At 39.0% G+C, this 14,492-nt stretch overlaps 1 protein-coding gene across 1 annotated transcript in view; it reads right to left on the bottom strand.

Annotated features, from left to right (window-relative positions):
• Window positions 1-811: 811 nt before the first annotated feature.
• Window positions 812-14,492, bottom strand: part of slc6a1b (solute carrier family 6 member 1b) — a 38,142-nt gene continuing 24,461 nt past the window's right edge. The window contains exons 13-15 of the mRNA XM_043707930.1: window positions 5,607-5,707; window positions 4,416-4,583; window positions 812-2,968 (exon numbers count right to left, since the gene is read on the bottom strand). Of these exons, the coding sequence (XP_043563865.1) occupies window positions 2,864-2,968; window positions 4,416-4,583; window positions 5,607-5,707 (374 nt within the window). The 3' untranslated portion in view covers window positions 812-2,863. The remainder of the gene's footprint in view (window positions 2,969-4,415; window positions 4,584-5,606; window positions 5,708-14,492) is intronic.

Raw genomic sequence — 14,492 nt, 5'->3', positions numbered from 1 at the left:
CAAGACTGGCAGGATGGAGTTTTGGGAGAGGCTGAATATGTAAGATGCTTTTTTTCCCCGAAGGATCAGAAGCTGAGGGATGACCTTACAGAGGTTTATAAAATCATGAGGGACATGGGTAGAGTGAATAGCCAAGGTCTTTTTCCAAGGATGGGGGAATCCAAAACTTCAGAGAATTGGTGTAAGATAAGAGGGGAAAGATTTAAAAAGGACCTGAGGGGTAATGTATTCATGCAGAGGGTGGAAGACATTGCCAGAGGAAGTTATGCAGTCTGGTACAATTATAACATTTCAGAAGGCATCTGGCTGGTTATATGATTTGGTAGGATTTAGAGGGATATGGGCCAAATACTGATAAACGGGACTAGGTCAGATTAGGATGTCTGATTGAGACGGACGAGTTGAACCACAGGGACTGTTTCCATGCTCTATGACTCTGTCACTCTATTTGCAAAGATTGTGCATCTGGTGATAATTTATTGAAAATTTAACTTAAGCTTCTCACCTTGAGTTGGTTAAAATTCTTCAGGTGAGAGGCTTCTGACATTTTTTCAGGTTGTGACAAATAAATGAAAGTGCCAACTACAGCACAGATATGGTGTGAAGATTTGGAGATGTTGGACTGGGGTGTACAAAGTTAAAAATCACACAACACCAGGTTATAGTCTAGTGTGCTTCCAATTAAACCTGTTGGACTATAAGCTGGTGTTTTGTGATTTTTAACATTGTGTGAAGACATTGACTGCAGAAAATATTTTGCTTCATGTAAGGAAGCTAATCAGATTTTTAACATACATTTACTTCCATATAATTACAGTGTAAGATAAAGTTTTTATTTGCTTTCCAAAAATTGACAACATATGTATGACAATCATGCCCTGGTATCAATAACGCCATTTAGAACTTAACTACACCATTTAATATATACGTTGAAAACTGTACATTTGATCAATTTAACATTTATAAATCTACAAAACAATACTCTTTTTACTAGACTCATTATATATTGAATATATTTTATACAAATTAAATACATAGCTGACGTTTAAAGAGTAACACTTTAATAATTTGTTTGTGTTAAGAGTTATTGCAGTGTTAAGGTCTATGATGGAAGAATTATTATTTTTTTGACAAAACTACATTAAATAAGATGCAGACATTTACACTTAATTTTTACACACTTGCTATACAATAACATTTTGACAGATATAGTTGTAATAATTCCTTTAAAAGCAACCAGTGATTAATCAATGCACATGTACTTTCTATGCTTTTACTTAGAATACATTGTACAATATACTAAATTTTCTTCCGTAGTTCTGTTTCCCTGTCACATTTGCGTAGCTGCCATAGACACAAGCTGATGTCTGTCTCAAAGTAGAAAATTGTTGAAGCACTGCCTTGATCGACTGCTACATGATATTATGAAATCAATAGTCATTGACCACTCCCTGCATTATAAAGTACACTGTTAATGCCCGCTTCTGGATCTTCAAATGTAGCAATTTCAAAACACTTGCTCTGACTACTTACTCAATACTAGCTGAAATGAAAGATAATGCTGAAATTAATACAAATATTTAAATATATTCAAATGCTTACCTAATTGAGATATAATGGCTGCTTTTGACCATGGGTGTTTGAAAGGAAAGAAAATGAGGATTTGGTATACTTGGGTAATTCATTAGTCAAAGCTGAGTTACAATATTAATGCCTTGGTTTTAGCACCAAGTGCTAATTTGGTTAGTGATAGTTTAGCTTGGGAAAATGAATAAATGACACAAAACTAATATTTTCCAACATCTAATGAACAAAAATTTGGAGAAGCCAGGACAGTGATATAATGTGATACTGCATACTGCATTTCCCCCTCTATCATTCCCTCTACATGTGCAGCAACATCTTGTTCTTCTCCCAGACTACTTACATCTACCTTTACATTCCCCATTTCGACCCGACCTATCCTATAAAACTTTGATTCTTATGTCCGTCTGTATTATCTGTGCTGTCAATTGTTATTGCAATAAATTAATGTTCTTTCTATGCATTATTCAGCAAGAGACAGTAAATGAACATAATTAAAGGTTGGGACTACCTTGGACACTAATTTAAATTATAAAATGCTATTAACAATATAGAGAAGAATTTATTTCCATTCCTTCTAGTATCAATATTTTGCTTTCTCTCACTGGAGAATAAAAGTGAATCCTCACATTGGCATCTGACAGTGTTACTTAGGTGGACCAGTAGGTGAAGACGAAAACATGGGGAAAGGGCTGAAAAAAGTGGATGTAAAGTGGACAGGGAATTCTTACAGTTTGTAGCATCCACTATCAAGAGTGTAAATATTACAGGAAGAAAATCAAGTACTATTCTGGAAAATATGACAGGACCATTAAAGAGTAGATAAGAAAATTCTATAATTTTATTGCAAAACCATAATTCTGATTAATGGCCTTAATGCTATAAACTTGACAGACTGAATATGTTGACGTGTATAAAATAATCACGTCTATGTGGCCATAAAATCAAAGGGTCTTACAGCCCAGAAGGAAGCCATTTGGCCCACCATGTCTGTGCCAGCTCTTTGAAAAGAAAACTATAGTTTAAAAAAATGCTAACAGTCTGCCTCTATTGATGGTTCTCTGCCAAAATTACATTGTTATCAAAACCTGATCTGAAACATTTTTTGTTAAGCATTTTACTGATGTCCATCAACAAAGGTTTATAGCCTGTATAACTATTGATCATATTTGTGATAGGAGGTAGGTGCACAATAATGTAACTACAGTCCTTGGTCTCGATCAACCGGTGAAAGATTCATTTTCTGGGCAGTGTTAGTATCTTATATTTAATAAATAATCTACATATAGGCTTCATCGCTTGGAGTGTTGCCATGCTCTGGCTGGTCTGGTCCATTCTCCCGGCGCTTTGTGTCCTCAGTTGGTTGAGTCATAAGTCGAAGACGCTATGAATCAAAAAGATAAAAGTAAAACCCATTTAAAGGCTTGGTTTTGTGGACAATAATGGCTATTCTTCAAATATTAAACACTAATCTCATGTCAAGAATGGGAGTTCTTTTGGAAAAGCCTGGAGTCCTAGCTAACAAAAGTGCAAAGCTACTGTTTGTTCTGAGCAAACAATATCAATCTTATAATTAAATGATAAGAAACATTTGAATGGGATATCTTGAATGTGATGAAGCTCTCAACCTGTTTAACTGAAAATAAAAAAAAACGTATTTTCTAGTTGACATTTGCACTTCATCCAAGTGAAAAATGAAATGCTTAATTCACTTCAATAAACTTGATATTCTGAAGTGGTCTTTAATGATCATATAAAGGCAATTGAACCCGGGGAAATGCCGTCCTGTTGAGATAACTTCAAATTCAACTTTTCCTGTCCTGGGATACCTTCTCTTTCACTTTAGCTCAGATTGAAGGATCAACTGATAGGCAAGTGAATATGCAAGAAATACAGCAGAATTCACACCCTGTTTGCACCCACCCTTATATTTACATCAGCAAGTTATGTACAGTAAATGAATGGAGGTCTAAAAGGCCAAACCTCTAAGATTGTGAAAGTGAATGACTGACTGTCCTGAAAATTTCCGTACCAAGTAGGATACTTGCTTATCATTAAAGATGTGCAACTACATTTTTAAAAAAAACTTTGGTATTTTCTTCTTTCACTGAAGAGGAGGATATGGTCAATATAGGTTACTTGGAGACTTCACAGGATTTAATGTTTAGCAGATCTCTCCGGATCAAGGTTCACACAGGAATAAGGAAGCCAGCTTTATGTTTAAGTTTTATCAACAAAACAACTGCTGGAAAGATAAAATTCATAGATGTTTGCATAGGATTTATAACCCAATGAGTTTGGGTGGCACGGTGGCACAGTGGTTAGCACTGGTGCCTCACAGCGCCAGAGATCCTGGTTCAATTCCCGCCTCAGGCAACTGTCTGTGTGGAGTTTGCACATTCTCCCCGTGTCTGCATGGGTTTCCTCCGGGTGCTCCGGTTTCCTCCCACAGTCCAAAAATGTGCAGGTTAGGTGAATTGGCCATGCTAAACTGGCCGCAGTGTTAGGTGAAGGGGTAAATGTAGGAGAATGGGTCTGGGTGGGTTGCGGGTCGGTGTGGATTTGTTGGGCCGAAGGGTCTGTTTCCACATTGTAACTAATCTAATGTAATTCTCAAAAAAAAAGTCCTATTCTGATCAGGCATTATTGTGTCTTTCTATCTCCTGTGATGCTTTGTGTTTTCAGCATTTCCTGTTTATTTCAGAATTTCAGCATTTGCAGTATTTTAATTTTGTACTTTTCAATTTGGATGCTGGAATCCTGGTTACTTTTCAGGAGTTATGTTCACAATAAAATGTATCAAATGTGGCATATTAACTGTTTTCACATACCTGTTTTAAAGAGCCCTTTGAAGTGAGGAACAAGTAACCCATATAGCCAGGAATCAACATCATGGATGATAAAGCCATAAACCAGCCCACACCTTGGCCCCACTTGGGAAAAACATAACTTCCCATCGTAAGTGGTGTCATTTCAATAGCACTGAAGAGAAATACACCCTGGGAATCAAAGAATTCTAGGATTCATATAGCACCTTATTTCATCATGCAAAAACATTACAAAGCACACAATCCATTTATTTGAATCATAGTTACTGCTATTAAATGGACACAGTTCAACAAAATCCTGAAGTAAAAATAGAGAGCATTTTCTAAATTACAACAGTGATAACATTTCTAAGGTCATTCACAGGGCATTAGTGCTTTAATATATCTGAATAGTGTTATATAAATGATAATGCACCTAACAGTAGTGTTGGGTAAATATGGGACTGGATAGGTTACTCTTCAAAGGGTCGATGTGGACTTGTTAGGGCGAAGAGCCTATTTCTGTACTGTAGGGAATCTAATCTAATCTAAACTCCGACAAACCCCAATGTGATAATGACCAGATAAGCTGCTTCTTGTGATTTGCACCAAGGGACAATTCACCTGCTCTTCTTGCCATGGAATCTTTAAATCCATGTGAACATGCAGGTGGGATCACGGTACCACACTGGAATATAAACATGGGTTCAAACCCTGGACCCAACAAATTCCTTCAGATGACCATGACTGTGTATCTGCTCCTTTCAGCTGGCTAGTCCCAGGCGCTGTATGCAGCCTGTGTGCCTTCATGTAAACCACAACATCCCCCTGAATAAGTGCTTGATGAGCTCTTTAGTAATGTTAATTGGCCTAAATAATGGATTGGCTATGATCTCAGGCTTGCCTCCTGAATCCTGGTGAAATTGACCGATGCCAGGATATGCGTCAGGAAACCTGTATGTCACTCAATGCCCATAGTTTCCCTCTGCACTTCTCCATTCCTGCCCCAGCAGAATCTAACCCATTCCATTGTGTACGCTGCTCTAAAACTATTCCAGCAACTGAGGCTGTCCTGAAGACATTTGCAATTTGTGGCCACTGACCTTATGACTGACTTGTGAAGTAAGTTTTGTGATGATTGTAATGGAACACATGAGCAGTTTGTATTCACTAAAAATGAATAATTTTACATTAAGATAGCAAGCTTTGCCTTACCCCCACAATAATTGGAGTGAAAAATGACCAGCAGAGTTTCCACCACAGACAGGGTTTGTGGCCAACCATCTCCCCAATGTTGTCAAAGAATCTGTTCACGCCTGAAGAAAGAAAATGTTAATTTACTGATATTCAGATAGTAAATAAGCAAATATAGTGATATGAAGCACATTCATGTCCTTATAGAAACAAGCACACTCAACACTGAGTTAATTTGAATGTAATAATTCAATAAGTAAATCTGTTAACTTACTGAATAAATAAAATGTTACTGCCCTCTGTGTAAAGGGTAGAATCAGTATGTGAATTAAAACTGTGAAAATGTTATAACAGGTATTCTGCACCTGAATATGATATTGATAGCATTTGTTTTCTCCAACAGTGCAGATTAATTAAGATGTGATCTGAAAACTAAGTAGGCACTCATATGCATGTTTCATAGCACACAATTTATTGCTGGGTATTTTTAAAGCAGTGTGGACAAATCAATATAGCATAATGACATTCTGAGAACAGATGGGATTTGTAAACTGTGTAGTTTAAACAAACATATTTTTGTAGAGACTGTTTATCAAACTGGATGTCAGAGGTATATCTTTCACAAGTAGAAATAGGTTAATCTTTCATAGTTGACTATTTCTGAACAAGGTGCACTTGAACTGCATGTTTATGGTTAACTTGTGAATGAAACAAACTGCTTTTCAGTAACTAATAATGGACCATTTGATAATTATGGTACATTTTTTGGATTAATTATCCATTATTCTTTTCAAAGTTGCCCAAATTTATCACTCAGTTATTAATTTCAAAATTCTAGATTTACATGCTCAGCAGTTCCACTCTCTCAGATCATCAGTAAGTGTCTATCTGCTGTAATTGATTATTGCTGGCTTCCATTATTTGCCTTCCAATCTAACTGCTTCTCTCATAGAACAAAGACAAAACATGGACTTTTGTCTTATTTCAATGGTGAAAAGATAGCATGATTTGTAACCTCCCACTGGGTCTGAATGGAATCTCAGTCAAAGTAAATCTTCTGTTCCAGCAAATCGTGAAACAAATAGGCTGAGGTGGAAATTAGTTTGTCAGATATTCTAGTCCTGGTGACAAACTGTATATCAATATCATACCATACCTTTCCATTGCTTTTTATTCCAAATAAACATAGTGAAAGCCAAGAAAATGCCAAAGATTGACTACAGTATTTGAAAACCGATTAGTTTCTAAGAATTTGTTCTTAGATAAACATTGAGAGTCATAGAGTCACAGAGATGTACAGCACAGTAACTTCAGTCCAACTCATCCGTGCTGACCAGATATCCTAACCTAATTTAGTATCCATTTGACAGCACTTGGCCCATATCCCTGTAAACCCTTCCAATTCATAAAACCATCCAGATGCCTTTAAATGTTGTAATTGTAACTGCCTCCATGACTTCTTGTGGTAGCTCATTCCTTATATGCACCACCCTCTGCGTGAAAAAGTTGCCTCTTAGGTCCCTTTTAAACTTTTCCCCTCTCGCCCTAAACCTATGCCCTCTTGTTCTAGATTCCCCACCCCAGGGAAAAGACCTTGTCTATTTACCCTATCTATGCCACTCATGGTTTTATAAACCTCTATAACGTCACCCCTCAGCATTTGACTCTCCAGGGAAAACAGCCCCAGCCTATTCAGCCTCCCTGTGGCTCAAATCCTCCAACCCTGACAACATTCTTATCAATCTTTTCTGAACCCATCCAAGTTTCACAACATCTTTCCGATAGGGGGGAGACCAGAATTACATGTAATATTTCACAAGTGGCCTAACCAATGTCCTGTACAGGCACAAGATGACCTCCCAACTCCTATACTCAATGTTGTGTCCAATAAAGGAAAGCATACTAAACGCCCTTTTCACTATCCTAACTACTTGTGACTCTACTTTTAAGGAGCCACGAACCCGCACTTCAAGGTCTCTTTGTTCAGCAGCACTCCCCAGGACCTCACCATTAAGTATATATGTCCTGCTCTGATTTGCAGTAGCAAAATGCTGCACCTTTCATTTATCCAAATTAAACTCCACCTGCCACCCCTCAACCCATTAGCCCATCTGATCAAGATCCTGCTCTATTCTGAGGTAACCTTCTTCACTGTCCACTACACCTCCAATTTTGGTGTCATCTGCAAACTACTAACTATACCTCCTTTGTTCACATCCAAATCATTTATGTAAATGATGAGAAGTATGGACCCAGCACCGATCCTTGTGGCACACCACTGGTCACAGGCCTCCAGTCTGAAAAACAACCCTCCACCACCACCCTGTTTTCTAACTTCAAGCCAGTTCTATATCAAATGGCTAGTTCTCCCTGTATTCCATGAGATCTAACCTTGCTAACCAGTTCACCATGAGGAACCTTGTCAAACGCCTTACTGAAGTCCCTATAGATCACATCTACTGCTCTCTCCTGATCAATCCTCTTCGTTATTTCTTCAAAAAACACAAGCAAGTTCGTGAGGCATGGTTTGCAAAAAAAAAGCATTGTTTCATTCAAATGAATTTCATGTTTGATTGGCAATCATTTTGAATGCTCCTCTCGGAGTTTGCAGCAAGCAGCAGAATTTTTTCCCATGAACTGAATGAGTAATAGGATTAATGCTTTAAAGTAAGAAGGGTGAGCTGTTTAAGAACAATCTTGTCGCACAGTTGAAAAGCATAAGGGTGCAGACGATATATTGTGATATGATGCTATGCAATTAGTAAAAGTCACAATGGTCCTACTCTCCCATTAGTGAGCGATGACCGGTGGTGATTTAACCTGAGGGTCACCATGCCTCAATCAAGGAGAGAGATTGAGATGGAGAGTCCTTTGCGCTAACCTCAACTGGTGTAGAAGTTGAACCATGCTGTCTAGTGCTACTCTACATTGCCCAGCCAACTGAGCTATACAGCAAATACTGAGTTGAAGACATTTCTCATGAGATTTTTGGCTGAAATATTGAGTCAGATACTATTTGATTCTCCATTGTTTCCTTAAGTGTCCTGCAATAAAAGTAGTGTTCTCATGTTGCTTGGCTGTTATCCCTGGTAAACAATCATGTTGACAATTTCTAGATTGTTACTGATTTGTTGTCTTGATCCAAATTCAGAAATTTTCCTCAGTCAAAAACTCATCAGCCTTATATTTTCAGTTTTATTCCCAAGTATTAGAACTGGGCCACTAATCTCTTCAATTCTTTTTCATTTTTGTCTATCCCAGCCTGTGAGATTTTATGCAGGAGTATTTCTTTCTTCCAAATTCCAAACATTATTGGAACAGTTACAAAGTGGGGCAGCACGGTGGCTCAGTGGTTAGCACTGCAGCCTCACAGCACCAGGCCCAGTTTCGATTCCAGCCTCGGGCAACTGTGTGGAGTTTGCACGTTCTCCCCGTGTCTGCGTGGGTTTCCTCGGGGTGCTCTGGTTTCCTCCCACAGTCCAAAGATGTGCAGGTCAGATGACTTGGCCATGTTAAATTGCCCATAGTGTTAGGTGCATTAGTCAGAGGGAAAAACGGGTCTGGGGGGGTTACTCTTCGGAGGGTCAGTGTGGACTTGTTGGGGTGAAGGGCCTGTTTCCAAACTGTAGGGAATCTAATCTAAAACAATTCTGTCCAATTGGCAGCTGAAATGCTGTTGTCTATTTTATATAGTTTCTTCAAACTTCCATGTTTTAGATGTCAGTTCCATTTTGGTTCTTTCTGTAAACCCATTTCTCTTCTGATTTTCAGTGGAAAATAGTCCCTCACCTTTCCCTTAACAATACAAGCAATGAAAAGGAAATTGCTTAAGTTTTACTATTAAAATAACTGAATATGTTATGCCATTAATAATGTGCAACTTGCTTTTCAACTATAAATTCTGATGAGACGTCATTGACCAGAAACACTGATTATGTTTCTCTCTCCATAAATGCTGCAGGAATGATTGAATATTACCGGCATGTTCTATTTCAATTTTGAAGATTGATTATCCTGATGGTTTGAATCATGCCTTGTTCTCAGAGGGAGTTGAATAATAAAGGATGGGAAATTAGATTAGAGTCCGTACAGTGTGGAAACAGGCCCATCAGCCCAACCAGTCCACACTGACCCTCCGAAGAGTAACCCACCCAGACCCATTCCCCTCTGACTAACGCACCTAACACTATGGGCAATTTAGCATGGCCAATTCACCTGACCTGCATATCTTTGGACTGTGGGAGGAAACTGGAGCACCTGGAGGAAACCCACGCAGACATGGGGAGAATGTGTGAGCTCCACACAGACAGTGGCCCGCGGCTGGAATCGAACCTGGGACTCTATTGCTGTGAGGCAACAGTGCTAGCCATTGTGCCACCCCCAGTTAAAGTCCTGTTTAAAGTCTGCCTTGGTAAAAAGATTGCGAGAAGGCTAAGTGTCCGCTAGAGTTTCCACTTCTTTTGTCATGGATCTTACACCAAAATTAAAAGCCACCCTCTCCACAATGTATAAGCATAGCAGACAAAGTATAAGCATAGCAGACAAAGCAATAAGAGCTGATTAACATTGAAATGTTCTTCGTCGCGAATAAATATCCTCAAATAAAGCATATAACTTGCCCTAAAAGATGGAATGTTTGCCTCAATTCACTTTTTTGCATTTATGGCTACTACAGCTGCATAATAAAGATGGATATCACTAATAGATTTCCTGATTGACAATATAAGATAAGATAGCATCATACACACAAAAGCTGTATTAATTTGATGACAGCTGCAGATAATTTAATGGAAGCATTATATATTGGTGCCATTTCTATGACTATAATCCTAGAACTGCAATTATACTGAAGCTGCCATTATTAGAGTATTAGCTGCACAGTATGATGCTCTGTTAGTATCAGTTGAATCTGAATTCCATTGTTTCTGGTCATATTAAGGTCAGATGCCATGCTGTGCTGCATTTTTCCTTGACCTTCTGTTCATTAAGCAATTTATTTCAATGGCCTTGAAACTATGTCACAGAATACCAGGGTACATTTTGTCTTGAATGTTTTTTCTCGATTCGTTTTGCAGTAACAACTTGTTTAAGTGTAAGCATATTAATTTCTCCGCTGCTGTAAGAACACAGAAGTAGATCTTTCCACCCTAGAAGTCTGCTTTGTAATACATATAGACTATGCCTAGTCTGCACCTCAACTTCATTTACCTGCCTTTGTTTCACTTCCATGATTATCTTTAATTAATAAATATCAATCAAATTTAATAGTGAACATCTTCATTGACTCAGCATTCATTGCTTTTTGTGGCGTGAGCACCAGGTTTGTCCAACCGTTTATTGGATAAAGTGTTTCCTGATTTCATTCCTGCACCCCCAGTACCTAGAAGAGGGATTAGTGGCAATGAATGTACCCATAAAATGTTGTTAGGCCAGCCACTAACATTATAAGAATTAGTAATTAACGTAAGACTGAGCTGACCGACACTGAAGCTTAGCAACAACTCAAAGCAGCATTTGTGAGCATTTACCCTCCAACTTTATCATCACTGTCAAGTAGCTTTTCCTCATATTTATGCTATAGTAGCAAACTACCATGAACCCAGAGTCAGAACCTGACTATCGCTCTGCAGTCAGGCTACAATGTTTTTCCTGATTTACATTAAATAAGTAAAGCAGTTCAAACTGGAAAGACGCCTGAGACAAGCTTTGGAAATTGTCTCAGAGCTTGCTCCCATATGTTCACAGATGAGGTAGAGGTCAGATCCCTGGGCTGTCCTGACACTAGTATTGTTGCATAGAACATAGAACATAGAACATAGAAGAATACAGCGCAGTACAGGCCCTTTGGCCCTCGATGTTTCGCCGATCCAAGCCCACCTAACCTATACTAACCCACTATCCTCCATATACCTATCCCCTATCTATAGGTATATATATATCTATATATATATATATATCTATATATATGGACACCAAGGCATCTGGATGGGTATATAAATAGAAAGGGTTTGGAGGGATATGGGCTAGGTGCTGGCAGGTGGGACTAGATTGGGTTGGGATATCTAATCGGCATGGACAGGGTAGACCAAAGGGTCTGTTTCTATGCTATACAAATCTCTGACTCTGTGACTCTATCAGAATTTAAATAGTTACAAATGAAAAAAATGTTTAGTTTTAGATCTGTACAGAAAACTGTGCAAAATGAATGTAGATATTGTCCATTGTTGATAGTTCTGTATTCTCTGGAGTTTAGAAGAAAGAGAAGTGATCTAATTGTCACATACAAGATTATAAAGGAGTTTAACAGAGTAGACACTCCATGTCATAGTGTCATAGAAATGCAAATGGACCCTTCGGTCCAACTCGTCCACACCTACATCCTAAATTAATCTAGTCCCATTTGTGAGTGTTTGGCCCATAACCTTCCAAACCCTTCCTATTCAAGTACCCATCCAGATATTTTTAAATGTCGTAATTGTACCAGTCTCATTCCATACATGCATCACCCTCTGCATGAAAAGGTTGCCTTTTAAATCTTTCCCCTCTCACCTTAAATCTATGCCCTCTAGTTTTGAACTCCCCTAATCTGGGAAAAAGTCTATTTAACCTATCCATGCCCTTCATGATTTTATAAACCTCTAGAAGGTCACCCCTCAGCCTCCAAAAGTCAAGGAAAACAGCCCCGACCTAATCAACCTCTCTGTATAGCTGAAACTCTCCAACCCTGGCAACATCCTTGTAAATATTTTCTGCACCATTTCAAGTTTAACAACATCTTTCCTATGGCAAGGAGACCAGAATTGAACTTAGTATTCCAAAGTGGCAACATGACCTTCCAACCCCTATACTCAATGCACTGACCAATAAAGGCAAGCGTACCAAATGCCTTCTTTCTTACCCTGTCTAGCTGAGACTGCACTTCATGGAGCTATAAATTTGCACCCCAAGGTCTCTTTGCTCAACAACACTCCCCTGGGCCCTATCACAATTCCAGTCATAATTTGCCTTACCAAAATGTAACACCCCACACTTATCTAAACTAAACTCCACCTGCCACTCCTCATCCATCAGCCCATTTGATCAAGGTCCCATTGTGCTCTGAGATAATTTTCCTCACTGACGGCTACACCATCAATTTTGGTGTCATCTGCAAACTTACCAATGATTCTTCCTATGCTCACATCCAACCCATTTATACAAATAACAAAAAGCAAAGATCCTTGCAGCACACCACTGGTCACAGGCCTCCAGTCTGAAAAAGCAACCCTGCACCACCATTCTTTGTCTCCTACCTTCAAGCCAATTTTGTATCTAAATGACTAGTTCTCTCTGGATTCCACGTGAGCTTAACTTGATAATCGGTCTACCATGTGGAATCTTGATGAACGCCTTGCTGAAGTTCATATTGACCACATCCCTGCGTTGCCTTCATCAACCCTCTGTCATTTCCTCAAAGCACCCAATCAAGTTAGTGAGACACGACTTCTCATGCACAAAGCCTTGATGACTATCCCAACCTCTCCTTACCTTTCCAAATACATGTAAATCCGATCCCTCAAAATCCCCTCCAAAAACTTACCCATGATTGACATCAGGTTCTCTGGTCTGTAGTTTCCTGTCTTTTCCTTACCACCTTTCATAATTAATGGCACCACATTGGCCACTCTCCAGTCTTCCAGCATCTTACCCATGCCTATCGATGATACAAGTATCACAGCAAGGGGTCCAGCTTTCTCTTTTTGAGCAGTCACAGGCCATGGTCTCTCATGAGTCCATGGGTATGTTTGACTTCTTCAGGGATCATTTGAAGGTATCCCTAAAGTGTTTCCATCAGCTTACTGGGAACCTTCTGCCATGGCTGAATTCCAAGTAGAGCAATTGCTTTGAGAGTTGATATCCAGTATACATTTAACATGTCCTGCCTGATGGAACTACTTTTGAGTGAGAAGGCATTAATGCTCGACAAGTTGGTTTGGGAAAGGATGATATTGTTGGGCCATTTTTCCTGCTACCATATTTAAAGAATTTTGTGAAGGCTGCACTGATGATATTTCTCCTGTACTATAAGATGCCTGCTGTAGATTGTTCATGTCTACGAAGAATGAAGTTGCCTTAGGTCCACTATTGCCTAGCAATCTATGAACATACCTATTCAGGAATTGCAGAGTTGACTCAAAAGTAGAAATGGAGTCCAAGACCCATCCTGAATGGTGAAGATGCTTGATGAGCCATATAATTTTCTCCTGACCCTATACCTTGTGTTTTTGTTTATTTGTTGTCCTGAACTATAGTGAAGTTTTCAGAGTCATATTGTAGATATGTTGGTATTTGTTTAGAATTTCTTTGAATCCACATTTAATAATGCAGACCTGCCTACTTGAAGAGTATGATTCACTCTGTCATCTTCTGGAAGATTACACAGAGGAGTGTCATACAGTCATAGAGGTTTACAGCTTAGTCCCAACTTGTCCATACTGCCCAGTTTTCACAATTAATCTAGTCCCATTTGTCTGTGCTTGGTCCATATCCCTCCATGGAGAAAGTGAGGTCTGCAGATGCTGGAGATCAGAGCTGAAAATGTGTTGCTGGTAAAGCACAGCAGGTCAGGCAGCATCCAAGGAATAGGAGAATCGACATTTCGGGCCTGATGAAGGGCTTATGCCCGAAACGTTGATTCTCCTGTTCCTTGGATGCTGCTTGACCTGCTGTACTTTACCAGCAACACATTTTCAGCCCATATCCCTCCATACCTATCCCAACCATGTACCTGTCCAAATGTTTCTTAAATGACAAAATTATACATGCCTCCATCAATCTGAGACTTCCAACACTTGGCAGACTTTATGTATCTAACAATTCTTTCATCAACTAACTTTCTCATCCATTCATTGGGAGAGTTGTTCCAAC

This window comes from Chiloscyllium plagiosum, chromosome 18, assembly GCF_004010195.1.
Source record: "Chiloscyllium plagiosum isolate BGI_BamShark_2017 chromosome 18, ASM401019v2, whole genome shotgun sequence".
NCBI lineage: Eukaryota > Metazoa > Chordata > Chondrichthyes > Orectolobiformes > Hemiscylliidae > Chiloscyllium > Chiloscyllium plagiosum.
Note: the sequence above shows the minus strand (reverse complement) of the source record. Positions and strands in the feature narration are given on the sequence as shown.